The 27,407-nt window shown below is 40.2% G+C and overlaps 3 protein-coding genes across 3 annotated transcripts in view; all 3 read left to right on the forward strand.

Annotated features, from left to right (window-relative positions):
* The first annotated feature begins 82 nt into the window (after positions 1–82).
* On the forward strand, positions 83–7,361 carry LOC127651864 (protein FAM161A-like). The gene is made up of 7 exons (XM_052137899.1): positions 83–244; positions 2,466–2,728; positions 3,044–4,339; positions 5,332–5,499; positions 5,942–6,041; positions 6,121–6,281; positions 6,565–7,361. The coding sequence occupies exons 1-7, from the start codon at positions 89–91 to the stop codon at positions 6,893–6,895; spliced, it is 2,475 nt and encodes an 824-aa protein (XP_051993859.1). The 5' UTR covers positions 83–88; the 3' UTR covers positions 6,896–7,361.
* A 1,073-nt stretch (positions 7,362–8,434) lies between these two features.
* Positions 8,435–21,138, forward strand: LOC127651861 (exportin-1-like). Its single transcript, XM_052137897.1, has 24 exons — positions 8,435–8,991; positions 9,553–9,682; positions 9,783–9,884; positions 10,059–10,131; positions 11,799–11,860; positions 12,153–12,197; positions 12,305–12,486; positions 12,614–12,662; positions 12,777–12,896; positions 14,011–14,139; positions 14,382–14,540; positions 14,673–14,870; positions 14,965–15,103; positions 15,190–15,371; positions 15,554–15,710; positions 16,407–16,705; positions 16,939–17,122; positions 17,213–17,319; positions 17,400–17,594; positions 17,932–18,100; positions 18,189–18,323; positions 18,758–18,917; positions 19,930–20,026; positions 20,255–21,138. The coding sequence occupies exons 2-24, from the start codon at positions 9,557–9,559 to the stop codon at positions 20,399–20,401; spliced, it is 3,216 nt and encodes a 1,071-aa protein (XP_051993857.1). The 5' UTR covers positions 8,435–8,991; positions 9,553–9,556; the 3' UTR covers positions 20,402–21,138.
* A 1,162-nt stretch (positions 21,139–22,300) lies between these two features.
* Positions 22,301–27,407, forward strand: part of LOC127651859 (ubiquitin carboxyl-terminal hydrolase 34-like) — a 68,544-nt gene continuing 63,437 nt past the window's right edge. Inside the window, exon 1 of the mRNA XM_052137895.1 lies at positions 22,301–22,597. Coding sequence (XP_051993855.1) covers positions 22,555–22,597 — 43 coding nt within the window. The 5' untranslated portion in view covers positions 22,301–22,554. The remainder of the gene's footprint in view (positions 22,598–27,407) is intronic.

Raw genomic sequence — 27,407 nt, forward strand, 5'->3', positions numbered from 1 at the left:
AGGAGACGCGCACTTGTTACATAGCGGCAGTCCGCCATTCACTCATTCAGTTGTGTCAGTGATTGTAAAAAGATAGAGAGAGACAGATATGGATAAGTGTCACCGGAATAATGTTCTGGTGACGTCCTGCCTGAAGACGCCGGTGGACCCGCAAACTAAAACACCGTTAGCGCAGTATGAGAGAGAGAGATCACTGCCGCGTGCGCTCGCCGAACTCGTGCACGACACAGACTACGAGAAAGAGGTATCTGAAAATGGTTTCATGGCGATAAAAGTTATCAATCTGCATTTGCAATGGATTAAAGGTGATGTATTTAATTGAAGGCGATATTATAACGATCCCTGCAGAAAAAGAACAACAGTGTAACACTCACACGTGTTCTAATGGGATTTGCATTGGTTTGAATTGAAACTATTGGTGGGATCTGTAATTAAACAAAGAAATATGTCCCGAAGCACATGCCATGTTTCTGAAGATTCAATGTTGAAAGCAACATTTATGTAATAGACTGAGGTGGTTAAGTGGAAAGATTAACCTCCTTAAATTGTGACTTATTGTCTAATGTCACCATGAAAACATTGTTCTTTATGCCATAAGAATATTCAGTTGATTATGAAAGAAATGCCATTTTATTACCTACATTATTAGAAAAATGACCGTTTATGGATTTGAAAGTATTATGTGCTATATGCAGTGTTGGGCAAGTTACTAACTACTAATTACATATTCTACTATGTAATTAGAGTACTGTACTATTTACTCCGTCTGAAAAGTAACTGCTTTACTTATTAGTTACTTTCTAAAACACTGATCAAACTCGACGAGATGAAAAATACAAGGATAGACATGAAACTGTTCTTTTAATTATTTCAAATAAATCATATAATATCAAATACATTATTCATGAACTGGCCAAAAAATTTAAGGGGGCAGCGTTAAATTAGAAACATATATTTTAACATTAGATGTTAAATTTCGATTTTAAATTCACTATTGTTTTATATAGAATCGTTCTATAGTCTATACAGTATTTAACGCAATTACATCAGAAGTAACCAATTAAATAACTGAAACAATTAAGAGTAATCCCTTGACTTTTTTCAATGAAAAAGTAATTTAATTACAGTAATTAATTACTTAGTAATGCATCACACCCAACGCTGGCTATGAGTTAGCTATGGGGACAAAATCAGCCCAGATGCTAGCTAAATCGGACAAAACCTGCCCTCAAATTTAATTTAAGTTGTAGGATGTAACCAAATATTTAAGATCAGTGTTGAGGGTATCATTTTAAGAATCAGTCAGTGAGATATCCATCTTGATCGTTTGTTAGGCTGAATATTAGGGGGGATGTGTCCTCCTCAGTGTCTGGTTGCAATTGTGGTAATAGCCCTTGTCTGTTGTCATTACAGGAAGCTTTATATAAAACAATACAAGTCTACGGTGTGTCCTCAAAAGAGTAAACGAGTGTATAAAATTGTGTTGTTTTGTGTTAACTGTGGGGAAGACCTGTGAGAATCTCCTGTCTGAATGAGGAACACATTCTGCCATCTGGCACTTAATCTCACAGACCTGCAGATTAACAGTGCACACACACACTGTGTCATAACATTTTACACTCACCTACAGACTGCAAATGACTGTTTTCCAGGCAAGAATTACTCAAGGAGTCTGATGGATTAGACACAAAGTTTTCAACCAATACGCTTCCATTTTACCACCTGCAATAATGCTGAGAACTGCAATTGCAATTTTTAAAAACCATTTCTAAGACGAATATATCAGCTCTGTAGATCCTCACAATGCAAGTGAATGATGAACAGAACTCAGAAGGTCCAAAAGAACAAAGACATCATAAAAGTAATCCATATGACTCCAGTGGTTAAATCCATGTCTTCTGAAGCGATATGATAGGATATGTTTTACTTACTACAAATCTCCACCTTTGACCATCCCCAACCAGTAGGTGGCTGAATGTGAACCTGAAAGTCTGTTCCACACCAGAACGTGGAAGTAAAAGTGTAGATTTATTATTTGTTTCAAAATGACATAAATATTGATCTGTTTCTCACACACACATATCACGAAGACATCTTATGGATTACTTTATGCTCGCTTTATGTCCTTTTTGGACCATCTGAGTTCTGGTCACCATTCACTTGCATTGTATGGACCAACAGAGCTGAGATATTCTTAAAAAGGTCATACACATCTGGGATGGCATGATAGTGAGTAAATAATGAAAGAATGTGATATTAATATGTGTACTGATGCTAACACATTCATTTCCCTTTTATTATGAGAATTATGCTACATACTTTATTTGTTCTAGTTGGTTTATTGACATTAAGGCTCAAAACAATCATGTCCCATTAATCTATGATGTGGACTGCAGTGTGGACCATTACAGTAAACATACTTAATTCAGTGTATATTTTTAATTTCCTCCTGCAAATCTTAATAGATGGAATATGACTCAGGATCTGATTCGGGGGCTGATGACTCTCCAGCTAAAGATGGCAATCCTCTGCTGATCAAAGACTACCGCATGATGGGCGATCATATCGATCTCAGGGAGTTCTACTTCTCAAATCAAGAGTACTACCATAAACTAGAACAGCTGAAGAGAGCTCATCTTCAGACGATGGCCGAACTCGAACGTATGTATCGCAAGAAACTTGAGCTCAATGGAGTGACAGCTGCAGAGAACACTGATCAAATCAATCGGTGAGTTTACTTTCACGCTGGTTTTGATCAATGTTTTTAATACTTCAGTACGAAAGACATTGTCAAGTTATATTGAGGGGTTTCTTTTGAAAATAAAATGGCCTAAAACCCTCTCTCACTGGCCCCAGGCCAGCAGGCCATCTTTAATTTTGACCCCTGTGATATCATAAAGGCCTTTATCAATAACTGTCAAAATATTGCAATGAATGTCTGAAGTCAATGATAATACATACAGATTTTCGTTGATATCTCAAGAACTCTTTGAAAAGAAATAAAGAAATTAACTGCAGTGTAATATTTTCTTTAAATCTGCAGTTCACAGCAGGAAAGGTCAAGTCCGATGTTAACTGGCGGTCTGAAAAAAGCCCAGTCCTCCCTGGAGCTGCGGCATGCTTCAGATCTCTCTGACGTGTCTGATGAGGACCCCATTGTTGACAAGGAACAAGGAGACCGCAGCAACTACAACAGCGAGATAGGTCTTCTCCTCTCACCCAAAGAACACATTAAGAACATGTGGCAGGACTTCAATGTAAAGAAGCTTTCTCCACCTCAACGGCACCTGTGTTCATCCTCACTGCAGAGCCTGACAGAAGACTGCCAGAAAACCGCTGCAAAACCAAAGGGTAGGGTCAAGCGTCAACGACTGAAACAACGTAAGAAACCTGGAGTTGAGGGTTGGCATCTGAGAATGACAGTCCCTGAACCTTTCCAGATGACTCTTCGAGAGGCAGAACGACGAAAGAAGGGTATAAAATCACGTTCGCAGATCGAACAAGAGAATGCAGATCTCAGACGGCAACTGGAGGAGCTTACAGAGTGCCAGAGGAAGTTCCGCGCCAGCCCGGTGCCCGCACACATACGCCTCCCGCTGTATGAAGAACTACAAGAGCGCGAGGAGGAACGCCGCCGACTTCATCGAGAGATGGAACAACAGCATCTGCACTCCTCACAAAGACCTTTCAGCTTCCTAGAACGTGAGCGGTTGAAGAAAGAGCAGAAAGAGGCCAAGCTCCGTGAAGAGATGCTCAAACTCACTAAAGAGGAAGAGGAGAGGAGGAAATGCCCATTCAGGTCTAAACCTGTCCCACGGGCAGTGAAGGAGGCAGCGTTGGGTGAACAACAGAAAGAGGAGGAGCTCTATCGGGCAATAAAGATGCAAATGCGGGCAAAAGAGTTGCTGCACAGTGCCTCCATGCCTCCGAGCATGCTAGCACGCCGCCTCAGTGAAAGAAAAGCGCAGAAAGCCACCGAGGATGACAAGCAGGCCCGCGGCAGCCACCGACCCAAGATCAATACGGAAATTCCAGACTTTGATGCAAGCTACAGGAGGTTTCAGAAGCAGCTTGCGAATCGGAGAGATGTGCGGCCTGTGACAGCATGCGAACCCTTCCAATTGTGCACAGCAAACATTACCTCACACAAGGAACGCATCATTGCAGATATTGAAGAGGAAACTAAAAGCCCAAGACCATTGCGTTGGCCATTTGTAATCCCACCTGTCCTCTCACCCAAGACACCCTCCTCATCTCTTTGCTCCTCATTGTCTGGTAGTCAGGAATACTTGTCCTCTAAGATCACGGATGCGGCCAAGAAACGGCAAGAGGCTGTGAGGTAAACTGTGTTGGCAATAGGCAAACCCCTGTTTGGTACCAACCCAATCCTGTTCTAATCCTTCACCCCGTTAGAACTCAAGGGAAGTCCTGTGACTGCCACCAAATTTTGTGCCACTAGTGACTATCCCTGCCAATGTGTCTCCCATTGCAACCTCAAAATCCATCAACAACAAAAGGCTAGTTGTGTTTGTGTGAGTTTGTGGATAATCCTGAATCCTCTTGCTGCTATCAAGTCCTCCTGGGATAGTCCGTTTAAGTGATTTTGATCAGAATGAAATGGACATGTTGGGCAATTCAATATTTTTCTCCTTTTCACTTTCACTTGGGAGATATAGTTTTGATACGTAGGGTTGTCGTCCTAACTGGCTTAAGGAGTTTATAGATATTCTTCATCAAAGTACACAAAATGGGTACAAAATAAACTGTACAGTCAACAATCACTATTCAAAATTAACTATGGTCAATACCAATTTCCTTCCCAATGTCGGGCCTCAAATAAAGTTTTCCTAATGGTAATTACGGCATTGCAGTAGGGTTACCAACTGTCTCATATATTGCCAGGTTGTCCAGTATTTTAGGCAAATTGAAGTGTCCTGTAAGGGTCGCCCCCCCCACGGTGATCAATTGATCTCTGAATGACGGCAGCGGTGGTGGCGGAATAGATCATCGCCTATTGACCAAACGCTCAAGGGAGAAACCTCCTCCCCACCCGGATGCACAAATGGCAAAACGCTCAAAGGGGGGCTTCGTTCTTATGTCGTATCCATTGTGTCCCATATTGAAGCTCTCAAAATGCTCAAGCATCCCACATTGGCAAAAGTTACATACACTGCATTGACATTTATTTTATCTCATAAATAAGACCATCCCGACATGACTTGGAGGCAGCTTCTGTCCTCTGTGCACTCCCATAAGCCCAAACCCTGTTCCTGCTCTGTCCTTAATTCAGAAGTTCCTTCAGTTCTGATAACTCTTTGACCCTTTAAGTAGAAAAGTTCTAGAGCAGAGAAAGAAGGCAGAGGAAGAGGAGGAGAGATGGAAGGAGAAGCAAAAACAGAGAGAGAAGAAACTGCAGAAAGTGATCTCGAAGAGAGCCCAGGCAAATGACCCTCATGTGGCCCTGGCTCAGACATGCCAGTCGAAACTCAAAGAGTTCAGGTAACCACTGCAACCTCTTAAATCCTTAACCTACAACAGCGTAATCCTCTGGAGATCCTCCAAACACTTTAAAGGACCCCCAAATTTTCCATTTATGTACTCAAGAAACTTCAAGTTACATTTCAAGTGCTTCAAGGCCTTTCCCTAATGATGGGGTTACCAAAGGCACCGTTGACAGTTCTTTAGAGGTCTTGCAGGAACTAAGAGTAAGAACTGAAAGGGTGTCTAGAGGTTCTCCAAAATTTAAATGCCCGTTTTTCAATAAGAATGCAGTAGTCTTGTTTAACACATTTGATCTTGTTTCAGTTATTTCCATAGATTTTCCCACAAAATTAGTGCGGAAAATGTGAAACAGATGAATTCTGTCTGGGCCTGGCCAATAGTGCTGTGTCATTTTTATATATTTCTGTACATTCTTGTATACATGTGTACATGGTTACAGAAAGCAAGATCTCCAGAGATGTCGCGAGTATCAGGAGGAGATAAGAGGAATCCATGAGAGAGTGAAGGGAAGACCTTTACTACTGGAGCAGGTAGCACAGGTGAGCTCTCTTGTCTTTTGATTTTTGGTCTTTGCCTTTAACTTTGTCTTTTACTTTCTGTACTCTCTCTGTGTCTCAGATGAATGCTAAGAGAGCAGCAGAAAAGCTCTACTGTGCCACTTTGCATGGATGTGGTTTGAGTGAATCCTTCATCCGAAGCAAAGCTCCTAAAGACTTGAAAAACAGAAAGGATACTCCAAGCCCCTCCCACTCAGACAGCCAAACTCCACCCACATACAGGTAAACCAATACCTAATAGGACGAGTTGGTCAAAGTATCCTGTTCTGTTTCACATTTTTAAAGACTATGTTCAGACTAGCATACTACTCTTAGTATACATGCTATACTGTAGCTAACTGAACTTTATGGAAGACGTAATTAAACAGTATAGCAGTACACCAGTATTTCATAAGTTTGTTTCAATAATATGAGATTAATTGGTTGTTGATCAATCTATGTGAAACAAGCATTTAAGATAGCATTTAACAGCTTATGAATTGTTTTTTTATGTATTCTTCTATAGTAAAAACAGAAGTGAGGATACTGTGGAGCATGCAAACCTGCAGAATCCATTCCACTATGATTTTCCAGATGATTATGAAGAGTATGATCATGAACAGGAGGGAGAACACATGGACAGAGATGATGATGAGAAACTAAATGAATACCATAACAGTGATGAGGAAAGAGGGGATGATGAACACTCATATGATGAGCTAGATTTTGATGAAGCTGAGCAGGATGACAGTGTTAAAGGTGATGACATCATCAGTAAGAGCAGCAAAGTTAGTGAGAGTAACAGCAGTGACAGTAGCAACAGAAGCAGTTCAGGAAGTATTGGATCAGAAAAGTGATGATGAGTGATGAAAGAGGAGGTGAGAGTGGACTGAATGAATGAATGTTGTGAGTCTCACTGGTGCCCCTTGTGGTGAGGACTGATAGTCATGTAGCTTTCTTCCACGTACTTTATTGCATTTTATTTATTTATTTATTTATTTATTTATTATCCTCATTTCTCCCCAATTTGGAATTCCCAAATCCCACTACTCAGCAGGACCTCGTGGTGGCGCGGTTACTCACCTCAGTCTGGGTGGGGGAGGACAAGTCCCAGTTTCCTCCACTTCTGAGACCGTCAATCCGTGCATCTTATCACGCGACTCATTGTGCATGACACCGCAGAGACTCACAGCATGTGGAGGCTCATGCTACTCTCTGCGATCCATGCAAAACCTACCACGGGCCCCACTATTCGCTACCACGAGGAGGTTACCACATGTGACTCTACCCTCCCTAGCAACCGGGCCTAGGGTTGCCTAGGACCCCCCCCCAACACTTTATTGCAGTTTTAAACCAAAGTAACCTCATCAGCACATTATTGTTAATGAATCTCATGAAATTGTAAAAAATATGACCAGGTCACATTTCACCCCAAATTCAAAAATTTATTTCCTAAAAGAGAAATATGCCTATTGTATTATTATTATAGACCATATATAGGATTTGTTTTTTTTTTTGTTTTTTTGTTATTGTTGCATTGGCATTATTTCCATGACAATTAAGCAGATTACTGTAATGCAAAATAAAAAAATCATTATCATAACATCATGTGAAAAAACAATGATACCATTATATATTAAGTATATCATGTATTTGTTTTTATTATTTTATTTATTTTTTGTTAAAGAAATCGTATTACAATCATTTTTATTGTAATACAGTAAAACAATACTCAATTACTGTAATGCAGTATTGTGCAAAGCGACCAGGCAAATTTCAGGGGGAAAACTGCTTAATTGTAATGAAGATATTGTGATTTTGTTGTGAAATGTGACCTGAATGTTTCAAATATATATTATTTTGCTCTGTTTCATGTCAGAATAGTCAAATATAATTAACAAAGGGCAAAAGCACAATACTGGCTTTGCATCAAAGGAATTATGTTGGTATTTTAATGGAATGTATGAGAGTAATAAAATAATTAGGAAGACAACTTTATATTAAAATGTCCTTGTTTTATTTCTACGTGTTAAATATAAATATATGCATATAAAACATTCTAAATATGAGCCACAACCTAAAAATACGCGGCATACTAAGTCATGTACATCACGGTTCAACATCTCAGTAATTTTCCATGCTCCACGCGGTCCAGCCCACATCACGCTGTGATGCAAAGCCCGCCTCATACAAGAGACCAAGGGCAAATGACATGAGGGAGGGGTTAATCCTGATAGACAGCACTTCTATCCAATCGCAATCTAGAACGCCGTTCACTTTGCTCTCTACAGCCTATCAGGTGCAGTAGAGGGCGTGTCAACAGTCCAAAATTTTCCGCGGCGCTATGGGCTGAAAACTAAACCGAGATGGAATATGCCAGTCTGAACCGGTTTCAACCGGTCTTGCGTGTGATGCGTGAGACTGGAGAGCCACTGGGTTACAGACTCTTACAGTTATCTGCTTTATAAACAACGTTGTTTTTTTTCCTGCAATAGATACAACAATAAACTAACGATTAATTTGATGCGGTTGTTATGTAACGGAATGATTCGTTAAAGCGATTTGTAGAGCGTTATACACAGAAACAGATGAACTAGCACGAGCTGCTGACTGAGAAGAGACTCGGACTCAATGACTGAAGATAATAAATAAAATTAAATTGCGCCAGAAGAGTTTTTCATACAGACTGTATGCTTTGTAGTGTGTATTGCTGTGTAGTGAGGTAACTAGCTAGGGAGCTTGTAAAGTGAACTCGCAGGGCGCTCGGATTGAATTTGGACTAGTTTTACACACTGTTGTTGTGTAAAATGAGATAGAATTGACTCACTTTGTCACCTGAAGCCTTTTTTCCTACATCATCGTGATTTAACGCGACACACATTTCCAGGACACGATTCCTAAACCGCATTAGCATCGTTTTTTTTCAGCGAAAGAGGAGCTTTGGTTAAAACATGTAAGTATATTCATTTGATGTAAATATAATCCAAATATAACAAAAGTGAGTTGAATGAAGTACTGGTTTTCCTGCTGACACACTGCATAAACTCAAACGTGTTTTGTCCCTCATCGCTCACCGTAGATGCAGCTGCCCTGCTTGAATTTATGTGGGTTTATAGTGAAAGTTTGATCAGTCTACAATCCATTGAATTAAACTTGTCTGTTTACTTGCTTATCTCTTCAAGCAGTGCAAGAATAACATGCAGCATGTGTTAAGTGCTATCCTGTTAGCATAATAACGCACTTAGGAGGGAAACTAGTACTTAACTAATGACACAGACTGTTTAAGAGTGAAATTAGCAAACAGCACTGAGTTGTTATCGTTATACGTTATCTTCTGTGTGATCTGCATGCTTAAAGTGTGTTTAACGGGAAAGCCCTTCCCACGTGATGTGAGCCCTTTGGATCAGTGATCAAGATGAAGTCAGCTCCTATCTTTTCCTGTCAGAAATTCCAGCTGGAATGAGCAATCAAAGATGTGTCATAAGTGTCACCCCCCTCTCCCCCATTCTTGCAGCTCTATGCCGGCAGACATGACCATGTTGGCGGATCACACAGCCCGACAGCTGCTGGACTTCAGTCAGAAGCTGGACATCAACCTGCTGGACAATGTTGTCAACTCCATGTACTATGATGTGGGATCTCAGGTGCGACTTTATTTGTGGTCCCAGAGACAAGTTCACTGCAGTAAGTTGGTATTTACCAGAGAGGTGCTTCAAAATCTTGTTTTCTTTGTGTTTATTTCAGCAAAGACTGGCACAGGAAGTGCTTACTAACCTGAAGGATCACCCAGATGCATGGACCAGAGTGGACACCATTCTGGAGTTCTCCCAGAACATGAAGACCAAAGTATGTCAACACTGATGCATGTGTGTGTCATCCTCACATTGTCCACAATGGAATGGCAAAAGAAAAATTTCCTTATAGGCAAAAATGCTTTAAGCAAATTGATTTATTCTGCTGGTGGACTGAGCTGATGTTTAATCTCTTGTAATTTAAACACGATTGCTTTTTGTATTGCAGTACTATGCGTTGCAGATACTCGAGACTGTAATCAAAACACGTTGGAAAATTCTACCAAGAAATCAATGTGAAGGTGAGGGACACACTGTATGTCTTTAGTCTCCACAGTCATTTCCAATGGAGGTTTTTCTTTTAAGGAGTAGTCACTCAGAAATGTAAATTTTCTTCTTATTTACTCACCCTCATGCCATCCCAGATGTGTATGACTTTCTTTCTTCTGCTGAACACAAATTAAGATTTTTAGGAGAATATTTCAGCTCTGTAGGTCCATAGTGCAAATGAATGGTGTCCAGAACTTTGAAGCTCCAAAAAGCATAGAAAGGCACCATAAAAGTAATCTATATGACTCCAGTGGTAAATCCATGTCATCAGAAGTGATCACATTGGTTTTGGGTAAGAATAGACCAAATTATAACTGGTTTTTCACTGTACATCTTGCCATTGCAGTCTCTATGTATGATCATGATTTCAAGTTTGATTATACTTCTTAGTGCTTGACACATGTGCATTATAGTGAAAAAGGAATTATATTTTGGTATCAATTCAGAACACATGGATTAACAACTGGATTCTTATTGATTACTTTTATGCTGCCTTTATGTGCTTTTTGGAGCTTCAATGGTTTGGTCACCATTCACTTACATTGTATGGACCTACAGAGTTGAGATATTCTTCTAAAAATCTTTGTGTTCTGCAGAAGAAAGAAAGTCATACACATCTGGGATGGCATGAGGGCGAGTAAATGAGAGAATTTTCACTTTTGGTTGAACTATTACATTTAATCAAATATATCTATATTAGGTTTTTAATCACTATACCTTTTAGTACATTTGAAGCTTAAGAGTCATTTCTGTGCCACCAAACGGAATTGCAAAAATAATTGATCAAATCAGACTTCTGAATTCACCCCCTGTCTGCTGTTGGTCAAACAGAGATAGTCCCGCCCCCAACTCGTGCCATTGGTTGACTAGTGTTGTTGAGGCAGGTCTAAGTGGCTCCCTCCAAACAAACAGAGCCGTTTTCATAGTGCCACAGAGACAAAGTGCTTACTGTTTTTGAGAAAATTAACCCATGAATGGCTTACTAATAGTGGTCTCTGCATATTAAACTATGATAGGAGAACACATTTTAACAACAAAAAAGTAACATACTTAAGCATTAAACCTGGTTTTAACTATGAAAAAAGGCAAGGAAGCTGGTATGGTGTTAAATCACAAACATCAAACATTTCCAAAAGAGCATTTAGAAAAGGTGCCCTGATCCTCTCTCATTATATCAAATCTACTGCACACATCCGGATTATATAACAGTGCAGCTATTAGAAGACCTACTGTCAGCTCTTTGGAATATATAGCATGTAAACATGCATTTAAACATTCCCTGTCCAAGCAATCATTACAGTACACTGGATCAAAACACTTATTAATGGTGGTTGCTAAGGGAAGCACCTATTTTACTATTGCTCGGAATTGCTAAACAATGGCAATGCCCTGGCAAACATGCAAGCATGTTATTGGGGAGTTTTGCACATGCAAATTTATATCTTTAGAAAAAGTTAGGATTTGCTGTTCTGAGATATGTTTGTATTGGGCATTTTCTGTTATTGTCAATACAATTTTTACCAGACCAGTATTCTCAAACAACCGCATTTTAATAATCTCCAAGAATAATTTTTGATTTTGATTTTTTTTTTTACAAATGTTTGAAAACTAAATTTATAATTTGTGTCTGTGTCCACAGGAATTAAGAAGTATGTTGTAGGGCTGATTATCAAGACTTCCTCTGATGCAAACAGTGTAGAGGTAAACAGTCCCTCTTTAGGTTGTTTCCTATTTAGCATTGCTCATCATCAAGTGTACACTGGGCTAGTAGTTATGCATCAGTACTGCAGCTACATATATTTCCAGCACAACTCTTTAGTTCATTCTTTGACTTCATTTTCAGCAGCCATGTTTACAATCCACACTCGCTATAACCCACACACATATTTACATAATATTGTACACACTATGCTCAGCCATAAGCATTGGCACTCCCATGTGTTTTGTGCATACTGAATGCATCCCAACTGAGCTCATCTCTTCACTCTTGCAGAAAGAGGGAGTTTACATAGCAAAGCTGAACATGATCCTGGTGCAGGTGAGCGTGATTAAATCATTTCTGTTGTGGCTGCGCATATTTAGTCATTGTGATATTTAGAAGTGACTGTGACTCCTGTGTAAATACATTTTCTTGTACGTGTGTAGATCCTGAAGCAGGAATGGCCGAAGCACTGGCCCACGTTCATCAGTGACATTGTGGGAGCAAGTCGCACCAGTGAGAGTCTGTGTCAGAACAACATGATCATTCTGAAGCTACTGAGTGAAGAGGTGTTTGACTTCTCAAGTGGACAGATGACTCAGGTCAAAGCCAAGCACCTGAAGGACAGGTATTGTCAAGGTTCCCATGTTCTTGGAAAACCTGGAAATGTCAGTGACTTTCAGGCCTAGAAATGTAATGGAACAGAAAGAAATCCTAGTGTAACTTTTTAATCCTCATCTGTCTTTTTCTCCCAGTATGTGCAACGAATTTTCCCAAATATTCCAGCTTTGCCAGTTTGTCATGGTAGGTTACAAACAACGTCATTCACTCATTATTATCTTTGAATATTACAGTGGCAGCCTCTCACTTGTATAATTATTATTTTTTTTAACACTGACATGATGCTATTTTCTCCAGGAGAATTCCCAGAATGCCCCTCTGGTCCATGCCACGTTGGAGACACTGCTTCGTTTCCTGAATTGGATTCCTCTGGGTTACATATTTGAGACCAAACTTATCAGCACGCTGGTGTACAAGGTACTTGAAAGTGACTTGGTTGATAACAATGACAGCACCAATACATTATTGAAGGTGTCCTTCTAAGTGACTTGGCTCATGTGTGAAAAGTCCCTTACAGTGTCCAGTGCTTAAATTCAGAACTAATCTGAAAGACCAAAATTAAACGAGAATCTGTTCACTTGATCTAATAAGCAACACAGTACCTCAGATTAGTGGTCAACCAATAGTGAAGTTTGTGGTTGATAACTAATGTGATGGAAAAGGCCTATAACCAATTAATCAGCTGATAGCTTTAAAAATTGATTTATAGAAGTCTTTTCTTACTATGATGGGCACAGACATATTCACTACAAGAGTCTAAAATTAATAAAAACCCAAATGCAGTTTATTTTCAACCAAGATTTGGTGCATAACGTGGGACTTTTAACTGTAAACAAGCCCTAAACAGACTGAGGACTCTTGTTTTGAAATGACGGAGACTCCCATTACGGTGCTCAAGTTTGACCAAAATAGGATTTTTTAGCTTGTATATCTACCAGATTAATGATTTTGTATCTATATTATCTAATCAAAATAAATTATGCAAGGAAATGGTGATAAAAATAGCGATAAATATTGCCAATGATGGAAGATTTCGATATAGCAAATCCACATGAGGTGTCAGTGATTGTTTTCAACTCTAGGTGCCACTGTCGTACAGTAGATCCAAGCAGTTGTAACTCTAGAATCCTTCCAAAAAGATATTGGCAAGTATGGCTGTTGAGTTTTGCAGTGGATAGATAGTACCAAAAAGCAACTATCGTCACTGATTAATCGGTAAAATAGATATATCGCTCTAACTCAAATCTAAGGAATTGACCTTAGAGTGTGCTCTGACAGTTGTGACTGATTAATAAATTAGATGATCCTCTGACAAAGGCGCACTTGCATTGGTTCAGTTTGCCTGTGCGTAAGAAAGAGAGGAAGATTATCAGGACTGCTGGCTGATCTCATCGGCACTCTGCTGCGAGCTTTGTGTCCGAGCTGGCAGTCCTACATCTTTGTCTTACTAAATATCACAGAGTGATAGTTGAAGATCTTTGGAGCAAGCGTAGAATTAGTTGTTAATTGATGTTTTGCTCTCCTCGCGCAGTTTCTGAATGTACCAATGTTCCGGAACGTGACGCTGAAGTGTCTGACGGAGATCGCAGGCGTCAGTGTCAGTCAGTACGAGGAGCAGTTTGTCAGCCTGTTCACTCTCACCATGATGCAGCTCAAACAGGTACACACACATACAACTGGTCCTCCGATTGGAGGAATACTTCATGATGTTTCATGGGTCTGAGTATGTCCAAAGAGTTTGCCTTGTAATAGTTCCCCGTAATGTTTTTAGAATTGAAACATTTTTTACAAAGATTAAGAAAAGGTCGAGATGGAGAAAAACGTCAATTTTTGAAGTGTAATTGATGGCTGTCACCATGTTTGTTTGATCAGAAATTAGATTAAATGATATGTTTTTAACAGATGCTGCCACTGAACACAAATATTCGTCTGGCGTACGCAAATGGGAAAGATGACGAGCAAAACTTCATCCAGAACCTCAGCCTGTTCCTCTGCACGTTCCTCAAAGAGCACGGACAACTGATAGAGAAACGGCTGAACATTAGAGAGACACTCATGGAGGTACACAGCACACATACTGTGAGATGTTAATTGAAATACACACACACACACACACACACACACACACACACACACACACACACACACACTTAAATGAGCTCATGTCTAATAACGTGACTTCCATGTGTTCAGGCTTTGCATTACATGCTGCTGGTTTCCGAGGTGGAGGACACTGAGATCTTTAAGATCTGTCTGGAGTATTGGAACCATCTGGCTGCTGAGCTGTACAGAGAAAGTCCATTCTCCACTTCCACCTCCCCTCTACTGTCCACCAGCCAACACTTTGACGTGCCACCCCGCAGACACCTCTACCTGCCTGTGCTATCCAAGGTCAGACATAATGTCCCCAAATAAAAGGTTGTTGGTAGGAATCTGCTCATAAATGCTCTTTCTGAAAGCCATGTGTGCGTTCGACCCGTCTCAGGTGCGTCTGCTTATGGTGAGCCGCATGGCCAAACCAGAGGAGGTTCTGGTGGTGGAGAATGATCAGGGTGAGGTAGTGAGAGAGTTCATGAAGGACACCGACTCCATCAACCTCTATAAGAACATGAGAGAGACTCTGGGTAATCATCATGAGCTTTACTCACTTGGCTTAAGTGTTTCAAGCCGAGAAGTCTTATGTTTTTGTTTGGTTCTTTCTCTTGTCTAGTCTACTTGACTCATCTTGACTATGCCGATACGGAGCGTATCATGACCGAGAAGCTTCATAATCAGGTTAACGGTACTGAGTGGTCCTGGAGGAACCTAAACACACTGTGTTGGGCCATTGGGTCCATCAGTGGAGCCATGCATGAGGAGGATGAGAAGAGATTCCTCGTCACCGTCATTAAGGTCTTTACTCAACTTTCAAATTGCAGTCAGAACTTTTAAAGTGAAAATAAAACTTCACTAAAGAACTCACTAATTTAGTAAGTGATTTTGGATGTTTGTGGATGCATTTCTCTTTCAGTGAGGACAAAATGCACTTTGCTTAATGTTTGGATCTCACACTGTGATACGTTTTTCTGCCTCAGGATCTGCTGGGTCTGTGCGAACAGAAACGAGGGAAAGACAACAAGGCGATCATCGCCTCCAACATCATGTACATCGTCGGCCAGTATCCACGATTCCTTAGGGCCCACTGGAAGTTCCTCAAGACTGTTGTCAACAAGCTATTCGAGTTCATGCACGGTGAGGAAGAGAATAGAGTTTCACCATGTGTCCTGTCATGTGTATGTTTGCGAGACTGTGTTTTTCCTGTCTCTGCAAATTCCGTTGGATGTGTTTATTCCAGTGTATGTCAATCGGAACACCTTTATGAAAGCTCTCATTCTCAGGAAAGTGACTTTAAAGTTTATTTTGTTGTCCTAACACCACATTTCGAATGCTTATCAAAAGAATCACAAAGTGTAATTGATCTCTATAAGATAACAAAAACAAACGTCTTGTTTCTGTTCCAATCACTGCTTCTGTAAGCCCCAAATAGCCACAAACTCTATATCAACTCTTACCTTAGGTTGTTGTCTTCAAAATGAGCCTTTTTTGTATGTCTGTGAGCTTTCTTGGTTAAATAATTCAATGTTATATCTCAGATGTCCTGAACAAAATTTGCAGTCCAGCAGAAAAATCACGATTAACAAAGCATCAGCGAAATATGCTATCAACTATTGATGAAATGCTATATATCACCAAATATCAGCTTTTGAACGACACTCTGTGGCCAAGATATTCAACTAAAGAGTGGGGAACATACACTGTGAGGAAGAGAATAGAGAGTTTCACCAAGTGTCTTGTCATGTGTATGTTTGTTTTTCCTGTCTCGGCAAGTTCCGTTGAATGTGTCTATTCTGGTGTTATGCTAACCGGAAAGCCTCGTCTTTTTTTCAGAGACGCACGATGGCGTGCAGGACATGGCGTGTGACACGTTCATCAAGATCGCTCAGAAATGTAGGAGGCATTTCGTACAGGTGCAGGTGGGCGAGGTGATGCCCTTCATTGATGAGATACTCAACAACATCAACACCATCATATGTGACCTGCAGCCGCAGCAGGTGCACACCTTCTATGAGGCCGTGGGCTACATGATCGGAGCGCAGACGGACCAGACTGTCCAAGAGCACCTGATAGAGAAATACATGCTGCTCCCCAACCAGGTGTGGGACAGCATCATTCAGCAGGCCACCAAGGTGAGTGTTATTAGAATTTGGAAACGTTTAATAAATCCAACAAATCTATTAGGACAAAACAAAGTTTCAGTTTTTAGTTTCTGAAAAATCAAAACCATTTCCATTTCATAGTCATTAGTTTATTGTATGAGGTTGAGTATGGTGGTGAACATTTTCATATCGCTTGATACAGAGGTGGATGCTAAGATTGAAAACTTGAAAGAATAACACCAAAAACGGATGTCTTTTTTCAGAATGTGGACATCCTGAAGGACCCCGAGACGGTGCGTCAGCTAGGCAGCATCCTAAAGACCAATGTCAGAGCGTGTAAAGCTGTGGGTCACCCCTTCATCCTGCAGCTGGGACGCATCTACCTGGACATGCTCAACGTGTACAAGTGCCTGAGTGAGAACATATCCTCTGCCGTCCAGACCAATGGTGAGCGACACACAAACAGATATGCAGGATATGACTCCACTGGCTTATTGTTATACATCAGAGCTAATGAGTAAAACACTGTCTCTGCAGGTGAGATGGTGACAAAGCAGCCTCTGATCAGGAGCATGCGGACGGTGAAGAGGGAAACTCTTAAACTCATCTCAGGATGGGTCAGCCGCTCCAACGACCCACAGATGGTGAGTTCCGCTTGTCCTGGATCAGCCAGAGCTTATAACGAGTCATAAAGACATTTGGCAACGATATTTTGTGTTCTCAGGTAGGAGAGAACTTTGTTCCACCTTTGCTGGAGGCGGTTCTCATTGACTACCAAAGGAACGTTCCAGCTGCTCGAGAACCAGAGGTGCTCAGCACCATGGCAGCCATCGTCAACAAACTTGGGAGTCACATAACAGGAGAGATCCCAAAGATATTCGATGCTGTGTTTGAATGCACCTTGGAAATGATCAACAAGGTTAGTCCTTGATATCAGTGATTGGTTATTTCATTTAGATTCTCATGAACCCCACACTGCAATATAAAACCAGTGTGAATCTTGTGTATAGATAAGTAAATGGCAAATGAAAGGATCAGTCACCTGATGAGTTGCGTGACTTCACTTAAGCCGTTTTTGTCCGATTACATTAGCTGTTCACTTGTTGCCTGTTTTTAAGCCTTTTCTAAATTTTCCAATATTGGCCTAATCAGGCTGTTGTGATAGTAAAACGAATTATAATGTTGACCGATACAGCTGCCGATAAATAATGTGCATTTGTATGTATTTAACACTCGCTCCTTATTTTCCTTTACAGAACTTTGAGGAATACCCGGAGCATAGAACACATTTCTTCTACCTTCTCCAGGCTGTCAACTCCCAGTGTTTCCCAGCGTTCCTGTCCATCCCACCTGCACAGTTCAAACTGGTGCTGGACTCCATCATCTGGGCCTTTAAACACACCATGAGGAACGTGGCCGACACAGGTGGGTGGCAAGTCTTGAGTTGCAGCTTGATTCTGATTCATAAATATCACTTAAAATACTCACTGGGAGTGTGTTTGTGTCCCTGTAGGGCTTCAGGTCCTGTTCACCATGCTGCAGAACATTGCACAGGAAGAGGGAGCCGCTCAAAGCTTCTATCAGACCTACTTCTGCGACATCTTGCAACACATCTTCTCTGTTGTCACGGATACGTCGCACACGGCTGGTCAGTTGCTAGGCAGAGATGGAGTGACACATTTGCAGTGTAGCTAGTGGACGCTTGTCAAACAAAACAATTTTGAATCTTACAAAAACAAGAAACGCCCTGGTCTTATTTCACCCCAAGGCCAAAAGAAAGAAAATATTTATTTAAAAAAATGAATTAAGCCTATTTTGGGGCATTTGCTTAATTGTTTTGAGAAATATCACAATGCAAAAATCCTTAGTGGTCCTAAAAATTGGCTTCATTTTCTCTGTTTCTAAATGTTAGCATTTTGAAATTAGTTTTGTTTTTCTTTTATTGCTTTTGTGGTGAAATATACCCTGGGCATTTATTATTAGTGATTTACGTGCCTATGATATACTTTCTATTTATTCAACGTCTACTTGTGGATGAAATCACCATGCTAATGTTTATTCACTCTCTTATTTGATTGGCAGGTTTGACGATGCACGCCTCAATCCTTGCCTACATGTTTAACCTGATAGAGGAGGGTAAAATCAGCGTAGCGCTGAACGCAGGCACCACGGTAAACAATCAGGGCTACGTGCAGGAGTACGTAGCCAACCTGCTAAAGACGGCCTTCCCACACCTGCAAGAGTAAGCTGCTCGTACATCCTCGAATCTTGTTGCTGTTTTCGTTATACATGTGGCCATTGTAATTTGTTACTCTTTTACCGTAAATGCCGCCAGCGGGGTCAGAAGCGATAAGTTTATGCTTAAATTGTACAAGTCCGTCAGGTGTGGTACCGTTTGAAAGGTTAGAATCTGAACTTAATATAGAAACCAGAGACTATTTAACAGAGACATGTCACTTTTATTAAAATGGATGGGAGAAACTGGAATTCCCAACCAAGAAGCTTGTCAATCTAGCACCCAATGGTCAACGGATGTAGAAAGGAAGTCCCACCTTACTGGTAGAAGAACCAGTCACCATTTAAATACAGGCATAGCCTGTCAATCATCTCGAGAATGTGCATGCGTATTAGCTATACAAGCCGGAAAATTGGGTGTTTGTGTAATCTGAGGTAAAGAAGCAAAATGAATGACACCAGTGTTGTCAGATTTTACTTATGATTTGAAATAAGTTTGTGGATTGTAATCTTCACCAACACTTTTTGAGATTTTGGTCGTGACAGGAAATGACACTACTGACATGCTAGAAAGACTTGAATAGAAACCCATCACTTTTGCATTTGTTACATATAAAATAACAACAAGCCAGAGATCCTCTGTGTGCAATTGACCGTCATCTAGATGTGATGTAGAAATAAGAGTATGAATATAAATAATTTTCACACAGCACTTAAATAGGCAAGTCGTATATCAAATGAAAGCTCTCATTCTGAGGAATGTAATGTGACTTTTTGTAATGCTCCAGTCACTGCTACAAATGAATGACATTTGCTCATCATAAGATTATAAACATAGTGTCATTTATGAATGATTGGAATCTTTTTTTAAATTTAGGCAGTTTTCTGTAAAATTACACTTTTTTTTTGGCAATTGGTCAACTGTATGTGTGTAAAGTGAGCATTTAAATCTGGGTATGAAAAATTGTTGGCAAAAATTTGAACGAGTTGAAGAGGTTATAATATTGCGTTTCTTTCAGTGCTCAGGTGAAGGTGTTTGTCACGGGTCTGTTCAGCTTAAATCAGGACATTCCTGCCTTTAAAGAGCATCTAAGGGACTTCCTGGTCCAGATTAAGGTATGTCACTTCCTTCCTGCTTGATTTTACATCCTCTTTTTGTAGCTAACTATAGACCAACGTACAGCCAGCCACTGAAAGTTTGACAAGAATCACGGATGCACATAGCAATGAATGAAAAAGACAAAATCAGTCCCACCAGGATCTAATAATTCTGATTGTTGCAGTCTAAAATGACTGATTTTGTTTCCACAGTTGCTCATAATCCAATATATTGTGTGTTTGCAGGAGTTTGCGGGCGAGGACTCCACAGATCTGTTTCTGGAGGAGAGGGAAACGGCTCTGCGTCAGGCTCAGGAGGAGAAACACAAGCTCCAGCTGTCTGTTCCTGGAATCCTGAACCCTCACGAGCTCCCGGAGGAGATGTGCGAATGAGCACATGTACAGTTTTACCCTCATGAAAGAACATGCGAGGGGCCCTCAAAGCTCCTCCAATGGAGACATAGTGGTTCGATGAGGACAGATATGTTGGTTGTTTGTCGACCAAATCAATGCCAATATGTAAATTCGAAACATTTCACTTTGTACCAAGCCCCTCCCACTCGGTCCCGGCCACCCTTGGGTTTTGCTTGGCAGCATAACAGCGTGTTTTATATGGAGGAAACTAGTGTATATCAATTCATTGTATATTATTCACCACGGTTTCTGTTTGGTATTTTGCTTTCCTGTTTGCAAGTACGTAACGTTTAAACTATTCAAACATTTTCAATGTTTTCCTTGTTGCCCTTTATCCTCTTCTATTTGTGAATATGTAATATACATTAAGACAGGCTAATGAAGGTGAAAGGGTACTGCACAGGCAGAAAGATTTTCTCACATAGGGACATGCCATTGGGCTGTGTGGCTTGTACATACCACAGCAAATGAATGTGAAGGATTGGGATCAGTGGTAAAGCTGCTCTTTAAGTTCATTTTTATATTTTTTGAGGGTTTGTCGTGTTATATATGTATAATTTTCTTTTCCTTTTGGTTGCAGTATTTGGGGAATGACTGAATTGTTTTTTTTTTATAATTTAGTGTCTGCAGTGTGTTTTTTTTTTTTTTCGTAAGGATGCCATTACAATGAAAGGGTCTGTTCATATTTACTTTGTAAAGCTGTGTATTAGTACTATGGCAACATAAAGTTGGATATTTTTACAAAGCATTGTGATTGAGTTTTTCACCTAGCATGTAGGACTTGTTGAACTTAAAGGAACAGTTCACCCAAAAATGAAAATTCTATCATCATTTACTCGCCCTCAAGCCAGCCACAGATGTGTATGACTGACTTTCTTCTACGTAACACAAATGGTGATTTTTGATGATGTAGGTCCATATAATGACCAATACTTTGAAGCTCTGAAAAACACAAAGGCAGCATAGGTGTAGTCCATAAGACTCCAGTGGTTTAATCTATGTCTTCTGAAGCGATCCAATTGATTTTAGGTGAGAACATGAAAATGTAACAAATTTTTCACTGTGTATCTTACCATTGTAGTCCAAAGTATAACTCCTTCAATATAAATCATAACATCAGTCTCTGTAGTGATCATGGTTTCATGCTCTATTACACTTCCTAGTGCTTGATTCATGCACAGAGTGCTAACTGGTGCTAGGAGGCATAATCGAGCTTGATATCATGATTGCTGATGTTATAATTATAGTGAGAAAGCGGTTATTCTTTGGTCTGTTCTTAAAATTGATTAGATTGCTTCAGAAGTCATGGATTAAACCATTGGTGTTGGATGGGTTACTTTTATGCTGCCTTCATGTGATTTTTGGAGCTGTTTGGACCAAAGTTTTGGTAACCACCATTAACTTGCGTTATATGGAAGTCTTTTTTGTACATAAAGGATATAAAGATATTTTCTGACTACAACCAAAAATGAATCTAGTCTATGCTAACAAATACCGATAGTGTCCTGTATACAGTACATACTTCCATTACATTAACTGAAACGCATCACATCCACGTGCTAGACTGCGAGACTTTGTTGAGAGATCGCGAGATCTCCGAAAAACATCCGAACGGACCGCACCAAGACATGACGAAAACAGCCGATGTGTGACAAACCGATGCCCCTCTTTCTCTATATTCGGGATGGACGAAAAAAGCCGAACGTACCGCACCAAGACATGACGGAAAGAGCCGATGTCTCACAGAACGTTGCCCGTATGCACCCGAGCGACCCCGAACATTCCCAGAGGAACCCGAACATATACGAGGGCACCCAACGGAAACAACCGAAGTGGAACTGCCGTCCCTGTTAATCATGGCTACCGTATGTGCAAGTCTACACAGCAACGCTCTGCTCGGAGACTGACTCTGCTCATTTAGAGCCTCACATTTACAGTCTGCACCCTCGACATTTCGGCTAATAATTCCGCTTACATGAGCACAAACCTCCTTGGTTGTGTTGTCTAATAAAAACGAACCTCTATCAAGCATTTCGTCGGGCCTTAAACACCCCCTTACAAGAGACAGAGAGAAAAACAGGCTACATTTTGTTTCTCCAATGGTCTAATCACACTTTCCGCCTTTATGAACCATGTGTGAAAACTGCGCCGAGCTTCTGGAGGTGCTCAATGAGAGTAAGTCATCGGCATTTGTTGTTTGTTTAGTTTGTTGTGTTTTTTGAGTTGTTTGCAGCTGAAGTTGCTAGCATGAGTGCACGAGCATGCGGCTCAATGCCTCACAACAGCCTCATGTTTAATCTGATATGCAATAACCTTATACGAATATGTGATATATTGCTGAATTTGAAGGTTTCAACAGCAGTTTGTTTTCGTGTGTTTGGAGGCTGGCGAGAAGTTGAACTGACATTAGCTTTAGCATTAGCCTGATCTGAAAGTGTTTTTGACATTGTCATCCTTCAGAATACTCCGATTAATTTATGAACACATACAGCATGGTCCTTATCGAAGTTTATTGATAGTGCATCGACTGATTCGTTGGTGTTATGGTGCATTTAAAGTGATCAGACAGGCATGATTGGAGTTTTTAGGGGTCTTTGGCCTGATGTGGGTTGCAGAACAGAAATGAGCCAGTATTTGTGTGTTTTTTGTGCTTTGTTGTGTGTGATGTGGCTTGATTGGATTCCTTTGCTTAAATGGTGATGTTTTGGCATGTCAACGGAGTGACTGATGCTTTAGTTGTGGATTGAGTGAAATCTTGTTTGCCTCAGTGATGATAAATTGGCATGCCGTGCTTTTATAAACCATTGCATTGAATGATTGGCATAATTACACTGGCGGCCAAAAGTTTGGAATAATGTACATATTTTGCTGTTTCGGAAGGAAATCGGTACTTTAATTCACCAAAGTGGCATTCAACTGATCACAAAGTATATTCAGGACATTACTGATGTAATAAACCGCACCATCACATTTTTGATCAAATCTAGACAGACTTCATTTCCATCAGCCATCTTGACAATAAAAACCACTTGACTTGATCGCTCCAACACCTTATCCTCGAGTAATCATGCTAAATTGCTAATTTGGTACTAGAAAATCACTCGCCGTTATATCAAACACAGTTGAAAGCTGTTTGGCTCATTAAATGAAGTTTAACATTGTGTTTGTTTTTGAGTTGCCACAGTGTGCAATAGACTGGCATGTCTTAAGGTCAATATTAGGTCAAAAATGGCAAAAAAAGAAACTGCTTTCTCTAGAAACTCATCAGTCAATCATTGTTTTGAGGAATGAAGGCTGTACAATGCTTGAAATTGCCAAAAAACTGCAGATTTCATACAAAGGTGTCACTACAGTCTTCAAAGATAAAGCACAACTGTCTCTAACAAGGACAGAAAGAGATGTGGAAGACCAGATGTGCAACTAAACAAGAGGATGAGTACATCAGAGACTCTAGTTTGAGAAATAGACGCCTCACATGTCCTCTGCTGACAGCTTCATTAAATTCTACCCGCTCAACACCAGTTTCATGTACAACAGTAAAGAGAAGACTCAGGAGGACTTATGGGAAGAAACTTTTGAAACAGAAAAACAAAAAGAAAAGGTTCGAGTGGGCAAAGAAACACAGACATTGGACAACAGATAATTGGAAAAGAGTGTTACGGATCTGAACCCCAAGAGCTTTTGTGGGATCAGCTAGACTGTAAGGTGTGTGAGAAGTGCCCGACAAGACAGACACATCTATGGCAAGTGCTACAGGAAGTGTGGGGGTGAAAGGTCACCTGAGTATATGGACAAACTGACCGCTAGAATAACAAGCAGCTGCAAAGCTGTCATTGCTGCACATGGAGGATTTTTAAAGAAACTCTTTGAAGTAGTCATTTTTTTTCAAATTGTAATAGTAATTTGACATGTTATTAATGTCCTGACTATACACTGTGATCAGTTGAATGCCACTTTGGTGAATAAAAGTACCAGTTTCCTTCCGAATCAGCAAAAGCTGTATATTATTCCAAATTTTGGTTGCCAGTGTATATACCATGCTATTTGCATGATGCTCCAAAGTGAGTCAAAGGATCGCATATAATTACCATGTCCAAAATACATGACATTGACATGGTACCTTGTCCAGAAAACAATTGTCATTTATGGGCTTTCATGTGCAAACTGTCTTGCTTGTATCTCATTGGTTAATTGGATGGACATCGAATGCTCTTTTATTCAGTATCTCCAAAAACAACAACTGATTATTAAGATGGATGTCATGATTTGACTCAAACAACCAGGATGAATCCATTAATTTCCCTGCGAATGTTTTGCAAATGAACCTATGGATTTGTGTTCATATCCTTCAGAAGATTAGAATCCCTAGTCATTTGCAATGCAAAGAAAAAATAAGTAAAATGCATTTGCATGAACGTATGGGGAATTTAGTGTTTGTTGACATAAGCCAAATGCACATGAGAAGTGTTGGGACTCGCAATAGCATTTAAATGCGGGAGTGAATCCCATAAAATCGATGTCACTAGAGCACTCAGTGCTACAGTTCTAATCTTTCAACATGGTCCGAGCATTATCAAAAGGAACTAGCGAAACTATAGTGAAGACGGCACCTTACAGATCACATTAGGGCTGTCACGATTATGAAATTTGGATTAAATACGATTAATTGTCTGTTTGAGTGCTAAGACTATTAATTGCCCCTTTAGGGCTTTCACGATTAATGGTCATATAAATTATAATATTTGTTAAGGTGCAAGTGTGCTTCATACACCTTAAGAATTCACTTTTACATATTTAACTTCAAATAGATAAATCATAGAATTCAATTGGGATATAAGATTTCCTTTTAAGGCTTTAAAGCTATATGAATGACATTTATGTTTTTAGATATCAAAATATTTCTAGATACTTAAAATATACACTCACCTAAAGGATTATTAGGAACACCTGTTCAATTTCTCATTAATGCAATTATCTAATCAACCAATCACATGGCAGTTGCTTCAATGCATTTAGGGGTGTGGTCCTGGTCAAGACAATCTCCTGAACTCCAAACTGAATGTCAGAATGGGAAAGAAAGGTGATTTAAGCAATTTTGAGGGTGGCATGGTTGTTGGTGCCAGACGGGCCGGTCTGAGTATTTCACAATCTGCTCAGTTACTGGGATTTTCACGCACAACCATTTCTAGGGTTTACAAAGAATGGTGTGAAAAGGAAAAACATCCAGTATGCGGCAGTCCTGTGGGCTGAAAATGCCTTGTTGATGCTAGAGGTCAGAGGAGAATGGGCCGACTGATTCAAGCTGATAGAAGAGCAACTTTGCCTGAAATAACCACTCGTTACAACCGAGGTATGCAGCAAAGCATTTGTGAAGCCACAACACGCACAACCTTGAGGCGGATGGGCTACAACAGCAGAAGACCCCACCGGGTACCACTCATCTCCACTACAAATAGAAAAAAGAGGCTACAATTTGCAAGAGCTCACCAAAATTGGACAGTTGAAGACTGGAAAAATGTTGCCTGGTCTGATGAGTCTCGATTTCTGTTGAGACATTCAGATGGTAGAGTCAGAATTTGGCGTAAACAGAATGAGAACATGGATCCATCATGCCTTGTTACCACTGTGCAGGCTGGTGGTGGTGGTGTAATGGTGTGGGGGATGTTTTCTTGGCACACTTTAGGCCCCTTAGTGCCAATTGGGCATCGTTTAAATGCCACGGCCTACCTGAGCATTGTTTCTGACCATGTCCATCCCTTTATGGCCACCATGTACCCATCCTCTGATGGCTACTTCCAGCAGGATAATGCACCATGTCACAAAGCTCGAATCATTTCAAATTGGTTTCTTGAACATGACAATGAGTTCACTGTACTAAAATGGCCCCCACAGTCACCAGATCTCAACCCAATAGAGCGTCTTTGGGATGTGGTGGAACGGGAGCTTCGTGCCCTGGATGTGCATCCCACAAATCTCCATCAACTGCAAGATGCTATCCTATCAATATGGGCCAACATTTCTAAAGAATGCTTTCAGCACCTTGTTGAATCAATGCCACGTAGAATTAAGGCAGTTCTGAAGGCGAAAGGGGGTCAAACACAGTATTAGTATGGTGTTCCTAATAATCCTTTAGGTGAGTGTATCTGTTTGGTCAACTTTAGTTTTGGTCAGGTTTACATTTACACTGTTGTTTTTGGAACTTTTTTAAACAAAATTGAAGGTGACGAGGGCTATATTATATATATTTGTTTGTTTATATATATTTGTTTATCGTTCATGGCGTTTATATATTAGTTTAAAATTCCCTTGTTTGGGCATTCAAATATGATTGGAATTTGAAGTAAACAATAATCACGAGCATTTTAAATAACTGGCCTTCAGGCATGTCTCATGTCTGTGCTCCCCCATAGGGAGTTGTAGCCCCATATGTGCATATGCAGCTTAAACTTTGACCCACACAAAAGCTGTGGTTTGTGTGTGTATGGAGATAGCCAGCAAGCCCCACCCTTTAAAGGGACAGTTCACCCAAAAATGAAAATTCTCTTGTCATTTACTCACCCTCACGCCATCCCAGATGTGTTTGACTTCCTTTCTTCTGCAGAACACAAACAAAGATTTTAAGAAGAATTTCTCAGCTCTGTTGGTCCATACAATGCAAGTGAATGGTGACCAGACCATATGTGATTTTTGGAGCTACAAAAAGCAAGCATGAAAGGAATCCATAAGACTCCAGTGTTTAAATCTATGTCTTCAGAAGTGATATAATGGGTGTAGGTGAGAAACAGAATAATGTTTAAGATCTTTTATACTGTAATTCTCCGCTTTATCAATCACTTTCAGATGTGAAAGTGGAGATTTATAAGAAAAAAATGACTTTTTTCTCACCCACACCTATTATATTGCTACTGAAGATATGGATTTAACCACTGGAGTCTTATGGATTACATCCATGTTTCCTTTTTGTAGCTACAAAGGTCTGATCACC

The sequence above is a fragment of the Xyrauchen texanus genome, chromosome 11 (genome assembly GCF_025860055.1).
Source record: "Xyrauchen texanus isolate HMW12.3.18 chromosome 11, RBS_HiC_50CHRs, whole genome shotgun sequence".
Lineage (NCBI taxonomy): Eukaryota > Metazoa > Chordata > Actinopteri > Cypriniformes > Catostomidae > Xyrauchen > Xyrauchen texanus.